The sequence below is a fragment of the Mobula hypostoma genome, chromosome 1 (genome assembly GCF_963921235.1).
Source record: "Mobula hypostoma chromosome 1, sMobHyp1.1, whole genome shotgun sequence".
NCBI classification, from domain to species: domain Eukaryota; kingdom Metazoa; phylum Chordata; class Chondrichthyes; order Myliobatiformes; family Myliobatidae; genus Mobula; species Mobula hypostoma.
In genome coordinates, this window is record NC_086097.1 from 103,826,975 (window position 1) to 103,845,734 (window position 18,760).

At 40.3% G+C, this 18,760-nt stretch overlaps 1 protein-coding gene across 1 annotated transcript in view; it reads right to left on the reverse strand.

The window, feature by feature from the left end:
* stard9 (StAR-related lipid transfer (START) domain containing 9) overlaps positions 1 to 18,760 on the reverse strand; it is a 418,409-nt gene that overhangs the window by 348,746 nt on the left and 50,903 nt on the right. The window contains exon 3 of the mRNA XM_063054195.1: positions 9,370 to 9,486. Within this exon, the coding sequence (XP_062910265.1) occupies positions 9,370 to 9,486 (117 nt within the window). The remainder of the gene's footprint in view (positions 1 to 9,369; positions 9,487 to 18,760) is intronic.

Sequence of the window (18,760 nt, forward strand, 5' to 3'; positions counted from 1 at the left end):
TCCGGATCATTGACAAAGATAACAAACAACAGACCCAACATCGATCCCTGCAGCACACCAGTCACAGACCTCCAGTCAGAGGGGCAATAATCTACTACCACTCGCTGGCTTCTCTAGGAATGAGAGGGATGAGGGGGTTACTGTATAAAGAACGTCTGGCAGCTCTTGGGCTGTATTCCCTGGAGTTCAGGAGAATGAGAGGGGAATCTCATAAAAACATTCCAAAAACTAAAAGGCCTGAACAGATTAGATATGGCAAAGTTATTTCCCATGGTAGGGGAGTCTAGGACAAGAGGGCATGACTTCAGCATTGAAAGACGTCCTTTTAGAACTGAGATGCAGAGAAGTTACTTTAGTCAGAGGGTGGTAAATCTGTGGAATTTGTTGCCACGAGTGGCTGTGGAGGCCAAGTCATTGGGTGTATTTAAGGCCAAGATAGATAGGTTCTTGATTAGCCAGAGCATCAAAGGGTATGGGGTGAAAGCAGGGGAGTGGGGATGACTGGATGAAGTGGATCAGCCCATGGTTGAATGGCGGAGCAGACTCGATGTGCCAAATGGCCTACTCCTACTCCTAAATCTTATGGTCTTATGTTCTCCCGAGAAGCCAATATCTAATCCAATTTACTGCCTCATCTTGAATGCCAAGTGATTGAACCTTCTTGACAATCCTCCCATGTGGGATCTCATCAAAGCCCTAGCTTAAGTCCACGCAGACAACATCTATTGCCTTATCTTCATCATCTTTCCCAGTAACTCTGTGTCCCACTCCCAAGTAAATACAAAAGCAAAAGAAAAACACATTTAAGAACTCTCCCATCTCTTTCGGCTCCATGTATAGATAAATACTCTGATCTTCCAGAGGACCAATTTTGTTTCTTGCTATCATTTGCTCTTAATATATCTGTAGAAGCCCTTGGGATTCTCCTTCACCATGGCTGTTCAAGCAGCTTCATGCCTTCTTTAAGCCCTCTTGATGTCCTAAGTGTTCTCTTCATTTCTTATACTCAAGTTCTTCATTTATTCCTTCCTGCCTATACTTGCTACGTACCTCCTTTTACTCAACCAGGGCCTCAATATCTCTCAAAAACCAAGGTTTCCTAAACTTCTGACTTTTATTCTGACAAGAACATATAAACTTTGTACAAACTAAGTACACTTTTGCCAGAAAACAACCTGTCCTAATCCACATTTGCCAGATCCTTTCTGATACCATAAAAATTGGTTTTTCACCAATTTCAAATTTTAACCTGAGGACTAGACCTATCCTTCTCCAAAATTCTCTTGAGATCAATAGCATTATGATTACTGGATGCAAAGTGCTCCCCTGCACAAACTTCCTGTCACTTTCCTTGTATTATTCCCTAATAGGAGATATGGTACCTTACTCTCGAGTTGGGATCTCTATATATTGATTTCTAAGGGAACTTTCCTGAACCCATCTGACAAGCTCTATCCTATCCAATCCTTTTACAGTGCTAGGGCATACTCTGAAGTTAGGGTATATCACAAATATTAATTTCACCAGCAACCAATCCTCAAACCTGAACATGGATTGTAGATTGAATTTAAAATACAGCCCTGAACAATAGTATTCTTGAAACTGCACACTGAAATAGATTGCAAACGAGACAATGTTTATTAACATTCATTTTGGGTGTCTGGAGTGTGGGTGCGAACAAGGTGCCGTTTGAAAACTAAACGTAATTCAAATGAAGCACTGTAGATACATTTTAACTATAGAATTGTACTGCTGTTACCTTTGATCTTTAGCATATATAATATCATGTAATATTGGGTTGAGTGGGCCTCTTCTTACAAGAATATCTCAATATGATGCCTGTTGCTCATTTTTGCTGAACAAAACACTTCTATATCCACTAGCTTCTGTGTCTCTCCAGTGACTTTGTTCACAGTTACAACATTTTGGGGGCTCTGTTCCCCTGCATGAATTTCTGTCACCTGCCTTGTCTCATTCCCTAATAGGAGATACGGTATTGCACTCTCTCTAGTTGAGACCTCTACGTACTGATTAAGGACACTTTCCTGAACACATATAACAAACTATCCCATTCAGCCCTTTTACAGATTGGGAGCCCCAATCAATATGTGGAAAAATAACCTATTATCACAACCTTGTTTCTTGCAACAGTCGCAATCTCTCTACAAATTTGACCCTCCAAATCCCGTGGACTATTGGGTTGTCTGTAATATAATCCCATTAACGTGATCAACCCTTTCTTACTCCTCAGCTCCATCCATATAAGCTCAGCAGATGACCCCTCCAGTTTGTCCTGCCTGAGCACTACCATAACATTTTCCCTGACTAGTTACGCCACCCCTCCCCCTCACATGTCTAAGGCAATGGAACTTTGGAACATTAAGCTCCCAGTCCTGTCCCTTCTGCAGCGAAGGGACATAATTCCATATGCTGATCCATGCCCTAAACTCATTGGTATTTCCTACAATACTGAGTCTGAGGCCTCCGTCAGTCAGAGTTGACCACGGATACTGTGTACTAGCTGTCTAGATACGCAAGCATGGGCAGTACTACATGGAGAGCAAGCTGTTGCCCAAGTAGCAAGCACCCCCTCTCCACGCAACTGAACAGCAGCGACCGATGCAGTTTGATACCAGCAGCATTGCAGGAGTTGCCAGTCAGTATTGGACTTGATGTCGGACTGCTTTTGGAACTCCAGCTCCAGATTTTTCCCCTTGGGGATTTACTCCCGAAAGCCTTCCCCATCAATGATATAGCTGCAAGGAAACTGAGGTTTGAAATCAAGAGTTTTCCCTCTCCTAGTTGAGGTGCCAACCACGGCTAATGAACCCCATCCGTCCGAAAATTCTACTTGCATTGAAAATGCACAATTTAGAACATTAATCCCACCATGATCAATCTTTCAATTTCTGACTTTATATGTAGGCTTAATAACATCTTTCCCCACAGCCACTCCAGTATCTGCTCTGGTGCTCTTGCTCCCATCCCCCGTGACCTAGCTTAACCCACTCCCCCCCGCCCCCCCACTGCAGCACTAGTGAATCTTCCCACAAGTATATTAGTCCCCTTCCAGTTCATATGCAACCATCCCTTCTGTACAGGTCCCAATTTCTCTGGAAGAGAGCCCAATGATCCAAAAATTTGAAGCCCTCCCTCCTATACCATCACATTATCCATGTGTTAAACTGTATGATCTTCCTGTTTTTGGCCTCATTAGCACATTGCATGGGTAGCAATCTTAACATCATAACTTTGGAGGTCCTGTCCTTCAACTTGGCACGTAACTCACTGAACTCACTTGGTAGGAGCTTGTCACCCTTCCTACCCATGTCATAGGTAGCGACATGGACCACAACCTCTGGCTACTCACCCTCCCACTTACGGCAGTGGTGGAATCAATCAAGACGTTTCTGACCCTGGCGCCTAGAAGGCAACCCAGATTACCACAGAGGTAGTTCGTTCTCATCCACAGAACCTTTTTCTATTTCCCGAAGCAATGAATCCCCTATCACTACAGCTCACCTCCTCTCTCCCTTTCCTGTGTCAGAAACCTGACTGCTGTGGCTTTCTTCTAATAAATCACTCCAATCCAACCCCCCCCACCTCTCCCCCACAGTATCCAAAACAGTATACCTGTTGTTGATGGGAGCAGCCACAGGAGCACTGCTCTGGTTGCCTATACCCTTTCCCCCTCCTGATAGTCACCCAGTTACCCAGTTACCTGGGTCCTGCACTTGGATGCCACTACCTCCCTGTATGTCCTGTCTATCAATTCCTCAGACTCCCGAATAATCTGGAGTTTATCCGATTCCAGCTCCAGTTCTTTAACATGATCTGAAAGAAGCTGCAGCTGGATGCACCTCTTGCAGGTACAATCATCAGGGACACTGGAGGTCTTGCTGCCTTCACACATCCTAAATGAGGAACATTCCACTATCCAGCCTGGTACCCCCACTGATCCAACAAAAAGAAAAATTAAACAAAAAGTCTGTACATCTCCTCCTAAAATTCTCTATTAGATTAGATAAGATTATGCGGACATGCAGTTTTCTTTTATTGTCATTTAGTAATGCATGCATTAAGAAATGATACAATATTCCTCCGCTGTGGTATCACAGAAACACAAGACAGACCAAGACCGAAAAACTAACAAAAACCACATAATTATAGCATATAGTTACAACAGTGCAACAATACCATAACTTGATGAAGAACAGGCCATGGGCACAGTAAAAAAGTTCAAAGTCTCTCGAAAGTCCCATATCTCACGCAGATGGGAGAAGGAAGAAAACTCTCCCTGCCATGCCCAACTCTGAGTCGTCCGAAAACTTTGAGCGTCCAACCAGCCCTCTGACACCAAGTACCGAGCACCATCTCTGCCGAACGCTTCGACCCCAGCCTCGGTCGCCAGCAGCAGGCAAAGACAGGGATTATGGGGCCTTCCCTCCAGAGATTCTCCATCGCACAGTAGCAGCAGCAGCGAACCGGGCATTTCAGAAGTTTCTCCAGATTTTCCTCTGTGCTTCTCACGTCTGTCTCCATCAAATCAGAATTGTGCACGGCATCCTACTTACAAATACGATATCATTTCACCAGAGAGCTGCGCGCGCTGCGTCGCGCCACCATCTTCTCCTCCCGCCTGAACTTCCCACTCTAACACTGGTCATGCCGCAAAAGCCACTTCACTTAAACCTAAGCGACATACACAAAATGCTGGAGGAACTCAGCAGGCCAGGCAGCGTCTATGGAAAAGAGCACAGTCTACATTTCAGGCTGAAGCCCTTCGGCAGGACTGGAGGTAAAAAAAAAAAGCAAGCTGAGGAGTAGATTTAAAAGGTGGAGGGAGGAGAGAGAGAGAACCACCAGGTGATACGCGAAACCTGGAGGGGCAGGGATGAAGTAAAGAGCTGGGAAGTTGAGGGGAGAGAGGGAGAAGGTGATGGGAAATGGAGAAAGGAGGTGTGGAGGGCATTACCAAAAGTTTGAGAAATCAATGCTCATGACATCAGGTTGGAGGCTACCCAAAAGGAATATAAGGTGTTGTTCCTCCAACCGAAATGTGGCCTTAGCACAACAGTGGAGGAAGCCTTTTTTTTTTATTGACCCTTGCCAACTGCCTAATTATGCACAATCTAATGTCTCCTCGGGAACTGTGGGGTGAAGAATGTCCTGGCTGCCCCTGCTCGCTTCTTTAGAAATCGTCCTCTCGCTATGCAATCCAACGTCTCCTCAGGAACTGTGGCGTACATAAATAAGATGAACTGGGCTGTATCCACTATTTTTTGTGGGCTTTTCCATTCAAAGGGCATTGGTGTTTCCATATCAGGCCATGATGCAGCCAATCAATATACTCTCCACCATGAATATATAGAAGTTGGTCATAATTTTAGATGACATGCCAAATATGTACAAACTTCTAAGAAAGTAAAGACGCTGCCCTGCCTTCTTTGTAACTGCACTTATTGTACATGCTGGACCAAGGTCAGATCCCCTGAAATGATAACACTGACGAATTTTAAGTTGCTGATTCTCTCTACCTCTGATCCCCTGATGAGGACTGGCTCATGAACCTCTGGTTTCCTCCTCCTGTATTCAATAAACAGCTTTAGTTTTGTGGACATTGAATGAGAGGTTGTCAACGTGGCACCACTCAGATTTTCAATCTCCCTCTTATATGCTGATTCATCACCATCTTTGATTCAGCCAACAACTGTGGTGTGATCAGCAAACTTAAGTATGGCAGTGGAGCTGTGCTTAGTCTCACAGTCAAAAGTCTAAAGTGAGTAGAGCAGGGAGCGAAGCACACAGCCTTGTGGTGCATCTGTGCTGACAGTGGTTATGGAGATGTTGTTGCCAATCCAAATAGACTGGGGTCTGCAAGTGAGGAAATCAAGGATCAAGCACAAGGAGGTATTGAAGCCTAGTCTTGGAGCTTATTGATTAGTTTTGGTGGGATACAAGTGTTGAATGCAGAGAAATAGCCAATGAAGTATTTCAGCAACAATAGAGAAATATAATGCAATATAGAGGAATTTCAAGCTGTTGGGAGAAATGTATCTCACATTGAATTTGACAGTAAAAAGATCAATTTAGCTTTCCTGTTATCATCTGTATTCTCCCCCCAACACCACCCCACCAGAAAACTGATCGGATTACAACCTGATATATAGTAAGTATGCACACATTATCTCATTATACGAACAATAATAGGATTGAAAATAGTCTATTGTTGTAACATAAAACAAACTCCCTAGCAAATCAGCAATCAGGTTTTATATCCTGCTTGACTTCATTTTCAACTGACATGCTAAACTGTTGAAAATTCCTTTTCAATTTACTATTTTAATTTGATTTCAACCCAAGCTGGTACAACATGGTACCAATTTGTCAGTTAGAAAATAAAGTACAAACATGTAAAAACAGACGTTTTCACAAGAAGCATTCATACTCCAATACATGTTTATTTTATTGCAAGTTTAAATTCGTCCGAAAATTCGTACGGGCAAAGTTGACATTCGGCCGTAAATGCCGCCATGCAGCCTGGGTTAACAATTTGGGGAGGCCCATGCCGCCTGATGACCACTCCTCTAGTATTTGGCCCTTAGTCTTCTAAACTTTTCCAATCTAAGTGCTGGGGGTTGTGGTGGAACGGGGGTCCCAACGGGGGGTCCTGGCGGTTCTGGACGGTGTTTCTCATGTGTGGCATGCTGCCTTGGCTGAACGGCACTGTACTTTTGGTAGGGGACTAGGACTGCTGCGCTGCTCTGGGCAGCACTATGCGGGGTTGTTCTTGCCCTTGGCCAACAGGCTCTGTGGTGGGTTGGCCTATAGCTAGAGAAGTGATGACCCTCCTGATGGACCGTTATTGACCTCTGTTATCACGGACACCTTTGACTTGGATAGCTTGTACATCTTATTTCTAAGGTAACTTATTTATTCTTTCTTGCATTTCTTCTAGTGTTTGTGTATCTGTGCCTTTGTGGTGCTGCTGTGGTTTCCTTTAGGATCAGTGAAATATCTATCTATCTAGTCACAGGGAGAATGTGTAACCACCACCAGGCTACAATGTAGGTCTGGATCAAACCTAGGGAATTGAATGCAACAACTGGGAGATTATGCTTCAGCAATATAGGGCACTGGGGAAGCCACGTACAGAGTACACTTTGAGATGGCATGTTAATGCAGTGAGATCAACTTAGAGAAAGTTTCCTCAATAATCAGCAACTATAACCAGAGCACCAATTGTGAGTTAAATAGTAGGGAAGGTTGAGGTATAAAAGGGAGACACTGCCTAACAGAGCGGTCATCAACTGAGTGATCTGAGGCAGAGTGGTAGAGTTTTGGCTCATTCGGGCTTTGGCAATAACGGGTCGAAGCGAGTAAGTTACCTGTGTGGAATAGAAAAGGAGGAAATCATGGAGGGATTGTCTGCTGAGTCTCTGTGGGTGGAAGTTAGAAACAGGAAGGAGGTCAATAACTCTACTGGGTGTTTTTTTTTATATATAGACCACCCAATAGTAACAGGGAGCAGATAGGGAGACAGATTCTGGAAAGGTGTAATAATAACAGGGTTGTGGTGGGAGATTTTCATTTCCCAAATATTGATTGGCATCTCCCTAGAGCAAGGGGTTTAGATGGGATGGAGTTTGTTGGGTGTGTTCAGGAAGGTTTCCTGACACAATATGTAGATAAGCCTACAAGAGGTACTTGATCTGGTATTGGGAAATGAACCTGGTCAGCTGTCAGATCTCTCAGTGGGATCTTGGAGTCCGAGTTCATAGGACACTCAAAGCTGCTGCGCAGGTTGACTGTGTGGTTAAAAAGGCATACGGTGCATTCGTCTTCATCAACCATGGGATTGAGTTTAAGAGCCAAGAGGTAATGTAACAGCTATATAGGACCCTGGTCAGACCCCACTTGGAGCTCTGTGCTCAGTTCTGGTCACCTCACTACAGGAAGGATGTGGAAACTATAGAAAAGGTGCAGAGGAGATTTACAAGGATGTTGCCTGGATTGGGGAGTATGCCTTACAAGAATAGGTTGAGTGAGCTTGGCCTCTTCTCCTTGGAATGACAGAGGATGAGAGGTGACCTGATAGGGGTGTATAAGATGACAAGAGGCATTGATCATGTGGATAGTCACAGGCTTTTTTCCCAGGGCTGAAATGGCTATCACAAGAGGGCACAGCTTTAAGGTGCTTGAAAGTAGATACAGAGGAGATGTCTGGGTAAGTTTTTTTACGCAGAGAGTGGTGAGTGCGCGCAATAAGGTGCCGGCGATGGTGGTGGAGGCGGATACGATAGTGTTTTTTTAAAGAGACTCCTGGATGGGTACATGAAGCTTAGAAAAATAGAAGGTTATGGGTAATCCAAGCTAATTTCTAATGCAAGTACATGTTCGGCACAGCATTGTGGGCCGAAGGGCCTGTATTGTGCTGAGTTTTTCTGTGTTTCTATGTTTAAAGTCTTATTGCACTTGCTTTAGGCTATTTCCTCTGGCAGCTTATTCCACATGTAAAAAAAAATCCTTTATGTAAACAAGATTGCCCCTCAAGTTCTGATTACATCTTTCTCATCTCACCTTAAACCTACGATTTCTAGTTCTTGATTTCCCAACCCTTGGAAAAAGACTACAAGTTCACCTCTGTGCCCCTCATGGTTTTATGCATCTCTCTAAGATCACTCTCAATTTCCCACACTCCAAGGAATTAAGTCCAAGCTTGTCCAATTTCTCACAATGACTCACTCCCTCAAGTCCTAGCAATGTGCTTGTAAATCTTTTCTGCAGTTTAATCTCATCCTTCCTATAACAGGGGACCAAAACTGAACACAATACTCGAACAAGTTCAGCCTCAACAGCGTCCTGTACAACTGCACCATGACCTCTCAATTTTTCCATTTATTCACTGTGAAATATCTAACAATTTTACTTTGCAAAATATAAAACCTTGCACTTATCAATTTGCCATTCCTTGGCTCACTGACTCAGCTGATCAAGATTCCCTGTAGTGGTTTGATGACTCACCAAGCCTAGTACAATCTCATCAAATTTGTTGATATGGATAACAAACAACAGGCCCGACAGCAAAAAATATAGCACACCACTCATCACAGGCCTCTAGGCACAGGTTTCCAACCTTTCTTATGCCATGGGCCCCTGAACCCCAGGTTGGGAACCCCAGCTCTAGTCCAATAAACAGCCTTCCACCATCACTCTCTGCTTGGTACCATCAAGTCAATGATTAGATTCTGTCCAGGTAGACATGGATTTCAATAATTGAAGCATAACAAGCAGGCACAATTGAGAACTCTTAAGAAAATGATTACAATTTATGGATAACAAAACTGGATAAATGTTCATGCAACTCACCAGTTCCTGAGTTGCAAAATTAGCAGAGTCAGAATCCACTGACCAGTAACAGTAATCAAAGGTGAACTCCATATGACGTTGCCTTGAATCACCAGGGCTTTCAACCTGTTGGTCCAGCTGGTACAAGATACAAAATAAAACAAAATTTAATTTCTAGACTCTATGCCTTAACTCTTGGTAAAATTTGTGTCAATTCTATAAACTATTTTATCATGTTAGTTTATTATCCATTATATTTTATGTCCTAGAAATTTGACAAAATAAAGCAGTCAACTTGCAATAGTACACTCAAGTTCAGAAACATCCATACACATTCATTGTCCAAGGACAATTCATTCAGTACATGATTACACATTTACTTGCCATACTTAATTGTTCAGCAATGTTATTAATATTTTCTTTTTAAGAATTCAAATTTCTTTTTATATCAATATTTCAGGAAAAGTCACTCTGAAAAATGTTCAAACTGCAAAATGACTAATAAAGAACAAAGTTAGGACTGATAAAGAATAAAAGAAGAAACATGTGCCTGGAGCCAGAAGAGGTAGGATACCTTAATACTTTGCTTCAATATTCACCTGAGACAATATGAGGGCACCACAGAACAGGCTAATATGCTGGAACATATTGACATGACGAAAGAGGAGATACTAGATATTTTGAAAAATATTAGGTCTAAAGTCTAAACTAAATCCCTCAAGTTACTACAGAAAGCAAGAGATGAGATGGCCACACCTTTGCGGATTATCTTTGTGTTCTCGTTAGCCACAGGAACAGAATCAGAAGATAGGAGGGGTGCAAGTATTATTCAAAGGTAATAGGGATAATCTTGGGAATTATGTACCAGTGGATCTTTTGGCAGTAGTGGGAAAAGAAACAGAGAGGATTCTTAGAGATAGTATTTGAGCATTTGGAGAAGCATTGGGATAGTCAGCATGGCTTTATAATGGGCAGGGTCGTGCCTCCTGAGCCTGATTGAATTCTTTGAGGATGTGATAAAGCATACTGAAGGTAGAGCAGTGGATGCAGCGTAGATGAGTTTTAGTAAGTGTTTGACACAGTTCCCCATAGTAGTCTCAAAGTCAAGAGGCATGGCATCCAGGGAAACTTGGCCACCTGGATTTAGAATTGGTTTGCCCACAGAAGGTACAGTATGGTAGTTGTAGGAGCCATCTGAACAGTATTCTGTTTATGTATTTATTATGATAACTAGTCACGAGTGGGGGCAAGGTAAAAGTGAAGGGGATAAGTTACATATTCTTATCTCATTGCAGTTTGCAGCTTGGGACCAGCAGCAATTGTTCTGGTTTGGTTTTGCTGCTACAATTCTGTCAGCAAAATTTTTGACAGTTACACCAAACGAACATTCGCATTCGGACATGTCGGTGAAATTAGGAGCACCACAGTCTGGATCAGCTCGCAGCAAGTTAATGACCTTTTGTTAGTTCATGCTGTGCATTTGGGTTTGAAACAGTTTTGAATGGTTAGCACTGCCTGTTCAATTGAGGTCTAAAAGCTGTAAGCTTTTAGTGGTGTTTGCCTGAAGTGTTCTACCCTCAGCTCTATTGAAAAGTTAAACTGAATTTGCTGTTGCTTTGTGTAGTTTGCACACTTGGAAGACAACACAAGTAAAGCAGGAAGAAATTACAGCCAAAATGACCAAAGCTAAAGTGCTAAAGGCTTCAAGTATCGGGGGTGCTAAACATACTCATATTGCTTTCCACGGAAGTGATAACTTAAAAGACTTACATGATCAAATAAAAATGGTACTTAACATCAAATAAAAATGGAGGTTTTCTCAGGCTGTTTCCAAAACCTCAGAACAAAAATTGAAAAAGAATGTAGCCAGTTAGCCTTTGAGACCTCACGGCCATTCATAAAGATTCTGGCTAACCTCAGCTTCATTATCCCACACCATTCCTATGTCCTTCTATTCCCTTCATATCCAGAAATTTAACGATCACCCCAATAATAACCTTTTCAATCTCCTACGTTGCCACCTTTAAGCATCGATTGTATGTACTTCTATTCTGAAGTCCCTCAGTTCCTCAATACTTCCCAAGACCTTACTGTTCATGGTCTGTGTCCTAGACTCATGGTGTTCCCAAAACACATCACCGCACATTTGTTTGTTTAAACTCCATTTGTATTTTCTAGCCCATTTCACCAAAATATTCACACAACACCACGCCACAGCACCACGGTAGCGTAGTGATTACTGCGAGGCTGTTACAGCTCAAGGCATTCCGGAGCTCTGAGTCCAATTCTGGTGCCATTCTGTAAGGAGTCACCATAGATTCTCCCCAGGGAATATGTGGGTTTTCTCCACTTCCTCCAGTTTCCTCCCACAATCCAAAGACGTACCGGGCAGGTTTATTAGTCATTGCAAATTGTCCTGTGATTAGGTTAGGGTTAATAGAGTTTGTCAGGGTTGCTGGGGTAGTGGGGCTCGAAGGTCCAGAAGGGCCTACTCTGCAATGTACCACTAAATAAAAAATAAATAAATCTCTCTGCAACCAAAGACTACCTTCCACACTGTCAACAACCCTGCTAATCTTTGTGTTATCTACACTTAATAATCTTCTCTTCCACATCCAATTCCAAATTATTCACGTACATTACAAGCAACAAGCGTCCTTGTGGAACTGCACTGAGCACAGATGTCCAAATGCTAACGCAACCTTCTACCATCACACTCTTTCTTTTACTGCCAAGCTAATTTTGGGTCCAGTTTGCCAACTTGCTCTACATCCCTTGGGCTGTAACCTTTTGAACCAATCTCCACGTGGGACCATGTCAAATGTTTTACTAAAGTCCATGTTGTAATAAAAGTTTACTAAAGTCACATCTACTGTCACACTTCACTGTCTCTTCAAATAATTCATTCAAATTGGTCAGGGAAGATCTGCCATTTTCAAAGTCAAATTGGCTGTCTGATTATCGTGGGATTGAGTTTAGGAGCCAAGGGGTAATGTGCGGGAGTACTGTGCACAGTTCTGTTTGCCTCACTACAAGGAGGATGCGGAAACCATAGAAAGGGTGCAGAGGAGATTTACAAGGGTGTTGCCTGGATTGGGGAGCATGCCTTATAAGAATAGGTTGTGTGAAATCAGCCTTTTCTCCTTGGAGCGACAGAGGATGAGAGGTGACCTGATAGAGAAGTACAAAACGATAAGAGGCATTGATCGTGTGGATAGTCAGAGGCTTTTTCTCAGGGCTGAAATGGCTAGCACGAGAGGGCACAGTTTTAAGGTGCTTGGAAGTTGGTACAGAGGAGATGTCAGGGGTAAGTTTTTTTTTATACAGAGAGTGTCGAGAGCATGGAATGGACTGCCGGTGACGGTAGTGGAGGCAGAAATAATAATGTATTTTAAGAGTCTCCTGGATAGGTACATTGAGCTTAGAGAGGTAGAGGGCTATGAGTAACCCTAGGTAATTTCTAAGGTAAGGACATGTTCGGTACAGCTTTGTGGGCCAAAGGGCCTGTACTGTGCTGTAGGTTTTCTATGTTCTATGTACTCCAGCAGAGCAGTTACCATAGAAACCACAGCACAGAAACAGGCCCTTTGGCCCTTCTTGGCTGTGCCGAACCATTTTCTGCCTAGTCCCACTGACCTGCACACGGACCATATCCCTCCATACACCTCCCATCCATGTATCTGTCCAATTTATTCTTAAATGTTAAAAAAGAACCCACATTTACCACCTCGTCTGGCAGCTCATTCCATACTCCCACCACTCTCTGTGTGAAGAAGCCCCCCCCCAATGTTCCCTTTAAACTTTTCCCCCCTCACCCTTAACCCATGTCCTCTGGTTTTTTTCTCCCCTTGCCTCAGTGGAAAAAGCCTGCTTGCATTCACTCTATCTATACCCATCATAATTTTATATACCTCTATCAAATCTCCCCTCATTCTTCTACACTCCAGGGAATAAAGTCCTAACCTATTCAACCTCTCTCTGTAACTGAGTTTCTCAAGTCCCGGCAACATCCTCGTAAACCTTCTCTGCACTCTTTCAACCTTATTTATATCCTTCCTGTAATTTGGTGACTAAAACTGAACACAATACTCCAGATTCGGCCTCACCAATGCCTTATACAACCTCATCATAACATTCCAGCTCTTATACTCAATACTTCGATTAATAAAGGCCAATGTACCAAAAGCTCTCTTTACGACCCTATCTACCTGTGACGACACTTTTAGGGAATTTTGTATCTGTATTCCCAGATCCCTCTGTTCCACTGCACTCCTCAGTGCCTTACCATTAACCCTGTATGTTCTACGTTGGTTTGTCCTTCCAAAGTGCAATACCTCACACTGGTCAGTATTAAACTCCATCCGCCATTTTTCAGCCCATTTTTCCAGATGGTCCAAGTCCCTCTGCAGGCTCTGAAAACCTTCCTCACTGTCTACTACACCTCCAATCTTTGTATCATCAGCAAACTTGCTGATCCAATTTACATTATCATCCAGACCATTGATATAGATGACAAATAACAATGGACCCAGCACTGATCCCTGTGGCACACCACTAGTCACAGTTCTACAATAAGAGTTGCAATGTTGACATGGAACAGAGAAAATCCAGCATACTCGATGTCAATGTGGGTACATTTGAGGAACAAATATCTGTGAACCACAAGTTTGAATCCCTTTAAATCTTTTTATTGAATAAGTATACAAAAAAGGTAAGCCATATAAACATTAATACAATGTTAAAGTATAATAAAATTCCAAAAGGTATCAATACCAAAAAAAATACTACAAACAATGTAATTTAAACATAAGAAACCAAGATAACATAATAGTATACTAAATTTTATATATATCAATGGAAAAAAAAAGAAAAAAAACCCCAAAAAAAAACCCACCGTGCAACTAACTAAAAGCAAAGCAATGGGCTAACTTGAAACCAAACAGAGTTAAACTTAAAATCACGTCCTCAATCCCGACCTCCATTAAAAACAGTGAAAAAAAACAAGAAGGGTAAATATTACATTAAATGAAAATATCGAATAAAAGGTCCCAAAATCTGTTCAAATTTAAATGAAGAATCATAAAGGTTACTTCTAATTTTCTCCAAATTCAAACATAAAATCGTCTGAGAAAACCAAAAAAAGGTAGTTGGAGCATTAAGCTCTTTCCAATGTTGTAAAATACATCTTTTCGCCATTAAAGTAAGAAATGCAATCATTCTACGGGCTGAAGGGGAAAGATTACTAGAAATTTTAGGTAGTCCAAAGATAGCAGTAATAGGGTGAGGAGAGATATCTATATTTAATACCTTAGAAATAATATTAAAAATATCTCTCCAAAAAGTTTCCAAAGTAGGGCAAGACCAAAACATATGAGTTAAAGAGGCTATCTGCCCCGAACATCTATCACAGAAAGGATTAATATGCGAGTAAAAACGCGCTAACTTATCTTTGGACATATGTGCTCTATGAACCACTTTAAATTGAATTAGGGAATGTTTAGCACAAATAGAGGAAGTATTAACTAATTGTAAAATCTGCCCCCAATCATCCACAGAAATGGTAAGCCCCAATTCCTGTTCCCAATCTACCCTAATCTTATCAAATGGAGCTTTCCTAAGTTTCATAATAATATTATAAATCATAGCCGATGCACCTTTCTGACATGGATTGAGGTTAATTATCGAATCTAAAATATATGTAGGAGGAAGCATTGGAAAGGAAGAAAGTATAGTACTTAGGAAATTTCTAACTTGTAAATATCTAAAAAAATGTATTCTTGATAAGTTATATTTATTAGATAATTGTTCAAAAGACACAAGGAAACCATCTAAAAATAAATCCAAAAACCGTAAAATACCCTTAGTCTTCCAAGTTTGAAAAGCGCGATCCGTAAAAGAGGGAGGAAAAAATATGTTACCTAAAATAGGAATCGCTAACCCGAATTGATTAAGATCAAAAAATTTTCTGAATTGAAACCAAATGCGCAAAGCATATTTAACTATCGGGTTAGAGACCTGCTTAAGGCGTTTCGAATCAAAAGGGAGGCAGGAGCCTAAAATAGAGCCAAGTGTATAACCCTGAACAGATTGTAGTTCCAATGCTACCCATTTAGGAATAGATAGTATATCCTGATCAAGTAACCAAAATTTCATATGTCGAATATTAATAGCCCAATAATAGAATCTAAAGTTAGGTAATGCTAAACCTCCATCTCTCTTAGCTTTCTGTAAATGTATTTTACCCAGTCTCGGATTCTTATTCTGCCAAATAAATGAAGAAATTTTAGAGTCAACTTTATCAAAGAAAGATTTTGGAACAAAAATTGGTAATGCCTGAAACACATATAAAAATTTTGGCAAAAAAAACATCTTAACTGCATTAATACGACCAATCAAAGTTAAATATAAGGGAAACCATTTAGATGAAAGTTGAGTAATATGGTCTATTAATGGTAAAAAGTTAGTCTTAAATAAATCTTTGTATTTACAAGTAATTTTAATCCCAAGATATGAGAAATAATTATTAATCAATTTAAATGGAAATTTATAATATAAGGGAAGATGTTTATTAATCGGAAAAAGTTCACTCTTACTAAGATTTAATTTATAACCTGAAAAAAAACCAAATTGTGCTAATAACTCTAAAACAGCAGGAATGGATTTCTCAGGATTAGAAATATATAAAAGTAAATCATCAGCATAGAGTGATAATTTATGGGACTTTAATCCCCGAGTTATCCCAGTAATATTTGAAGATTCTCGAATAGCAATTGCAAGAGGTTCTAATGCAATATCAAATAATAGGGGACTAAGAGGACAGCCTTGTCGAGTACCTCGAAAGAAAGGAAAAAAAGGTGAGTTTAAAGAGTTAGTACGAACCGAGGCTACAGGGGAATGATATAACAGTTTAATCCAGGATATAAATTTCAAGCTAAAATTAAACATTTCAAGCACCTTAAATAAATAAGGCCATTCTACTCTATCAAAAGCTTTCTCGGCATCTAAAGAAATAACACACTCAGGAACATTTTGTGAGGGAGTATAAACGATATTTAACAATGTACGAATATTATAAAAAGAGTAACGACCTTTAATAAAACCCGTTTGGTCTTCCGAAATAATAGAAGGAAGTACTTTTTCTAGTCTATTTGCTAATAACTTAGAAAAAACTTTAGAATCAACATTTAATAAAGATATTGGTCTATAAGATGCACACTGAGCAGGGTCTTTATCCTTCTTTAGTATTAGAGAAATTGATGCTCTATTAAAAGATTCAGGAAGTTTACCAAGTTTCAGAGAAGCCTCAAAAACCCTACAGAGCCAAGGGATCAATAAAGAAGCAAAACATTTATAAAATTCAACGGTAAACCCATCCGGGCCAGGAGCTTTCCCCAGATTCATAGAAAAAATAACATTCTTAATCTCATCCATTGTAATGGAAGTATCTAATAAAGAAGACATATCCTGTGAAATCTGAGGGAAGTCTAACTTATCTAAAAAATCATTCATATATTTAGAATCTCGAGGAGACTCTGATTGATATAAAGAAGAATAAAAATCACAAAAGGTTTGATTAATCCCCACATGATCCAGTATCAATCGATCATTTTGGTTATAAATCTGATTGATTTGAGATTTAACATAATTAGATTTCAATTGATTAGCCAGCAGCTTGCCAATTTTGTCACTGTGAACATAAAAGTCACTTCTTGTTTTCTTTAATTGGTTTACAATCGAGGACGAGAGTAGTAAACTGTGTTCCATTTGAAGTTCAGTTCTTTGTTTGTATAACTCCTCAGAAGGAGCCATAACATATTTCTTATCAATTTCTTTAATCTTGTCCACAATTGCCATCTCCTCCTGCTTCTGTTTCTTCCTCAAAGCAGCAGAATACGAAATAATCTGACCCCGAATATAGGCTTTAAAAGTGTCCCAAAGAGTGTTAACCGAAATATCCTCTGTATGGTTAATTGTAAAAAAAAAGCTCAATCTGTTCATTCATAAAGTTAACAAAGTCCGAGTCCTGAAGCAACAGCGAATTAAAACGCCATTGTCTATTATTTGGTATATTGGCCATAATTTTAATAGAAAGCTTAAGTGGAGCATGATCCAAAATGGTTATAGAATCATAATCACATTTAATCACTGAAGGAATAAGACGAGAATCAATAAAAAAATAATCAATTCTTGAATAGGAATGATGAACATGTGAAAAGAAGGAAAAATCTTTTTCCTGAGGATGCAGAAAACGCCAAATGTCCGTCGACCCAGAATCAGAAAGGAAAAAATTAATCAAATTTGCAGATTTATTAGGTAAGGTCCGTAAAGGAGCCGAACGGTCCAAAGCTGGAGACAAACAGGTATTAAAATCTCTGCCCCAGATCAATGAAAACTCGTTCAAATTCAGAAACTGATTAAACAATGATTTATAAAATTCCGGACAATCCATATTAGGAGCATAAACATTAACCAAAACTACTTTTTTATTAAATAGTAAACCACTAACCAATAAAAATCTACCATTCGGATCAGAAATAATATCCTGTTGTATAAAAGTAACTGAGGAATCTATAAAAATAGAGAGGCCTCGAATCTTAGCATTGGAGTTCGAATGAAATTGTTGTCCCTTCCAGAATTTAAAAAAACGTAGTCTGTCCCCCCTCCGTACATGGGTCTCTTGTAAAAATAAAATTTGTGCTTTAAGTCTCCGGAACACTTTAAAAACTTTTTTCCTTTTAATAGGATGATTAAGACCGTTAGTATTCCAGGAGACAAAATTAATAATAGACTCCATAAATCCTAAAGTCAACCCACAACAAGGAGGATTGACGATAGGCTCGACCCACGAACCCGGAGAGGAAACAGAACATACGAAAGATACCGGGAAAAAGGACGCAACCAGTACTTCAATAATGTATATAGCCCAAAGAGAAAAAAACTAAAACGTGAAGCCCCTCCCGCCACCCTCCGCCCCAAGACCCCAAGGCAAAATCTAAAGCAGACCCGCCCGAAAGAAGCAAGCGCTAAAACTACCCCCATGACTTGAGGTATACGCTCCCTAAAAAAAAGGTATAAATATGAAAAAGATCAGCTAATTGTAAAACAGTAAAAAAGTAAAAAAAAGGTAACTCAATTAAAATACACACACAACAGAACAAAAGCCAGAAAATATATATTAAAAAAAGCCACAATAAACCCCAAACCCATGAATAAACACAACAACAAGAAAAAAATAAGATTATTGACATAAAGTAGTTATAAAAAGCAAAACAAAATAAAATTTTTTAAAAAACTACAAAATTTAAGGCCACACAGGAAATACGTAAGATGACAAAAAGGAAGTAACCACCCAGAATCCCCTGGGAAAAGAAAGAAATGACGCAGTTGAAAAGAAAGTTTAGCAACCATATTA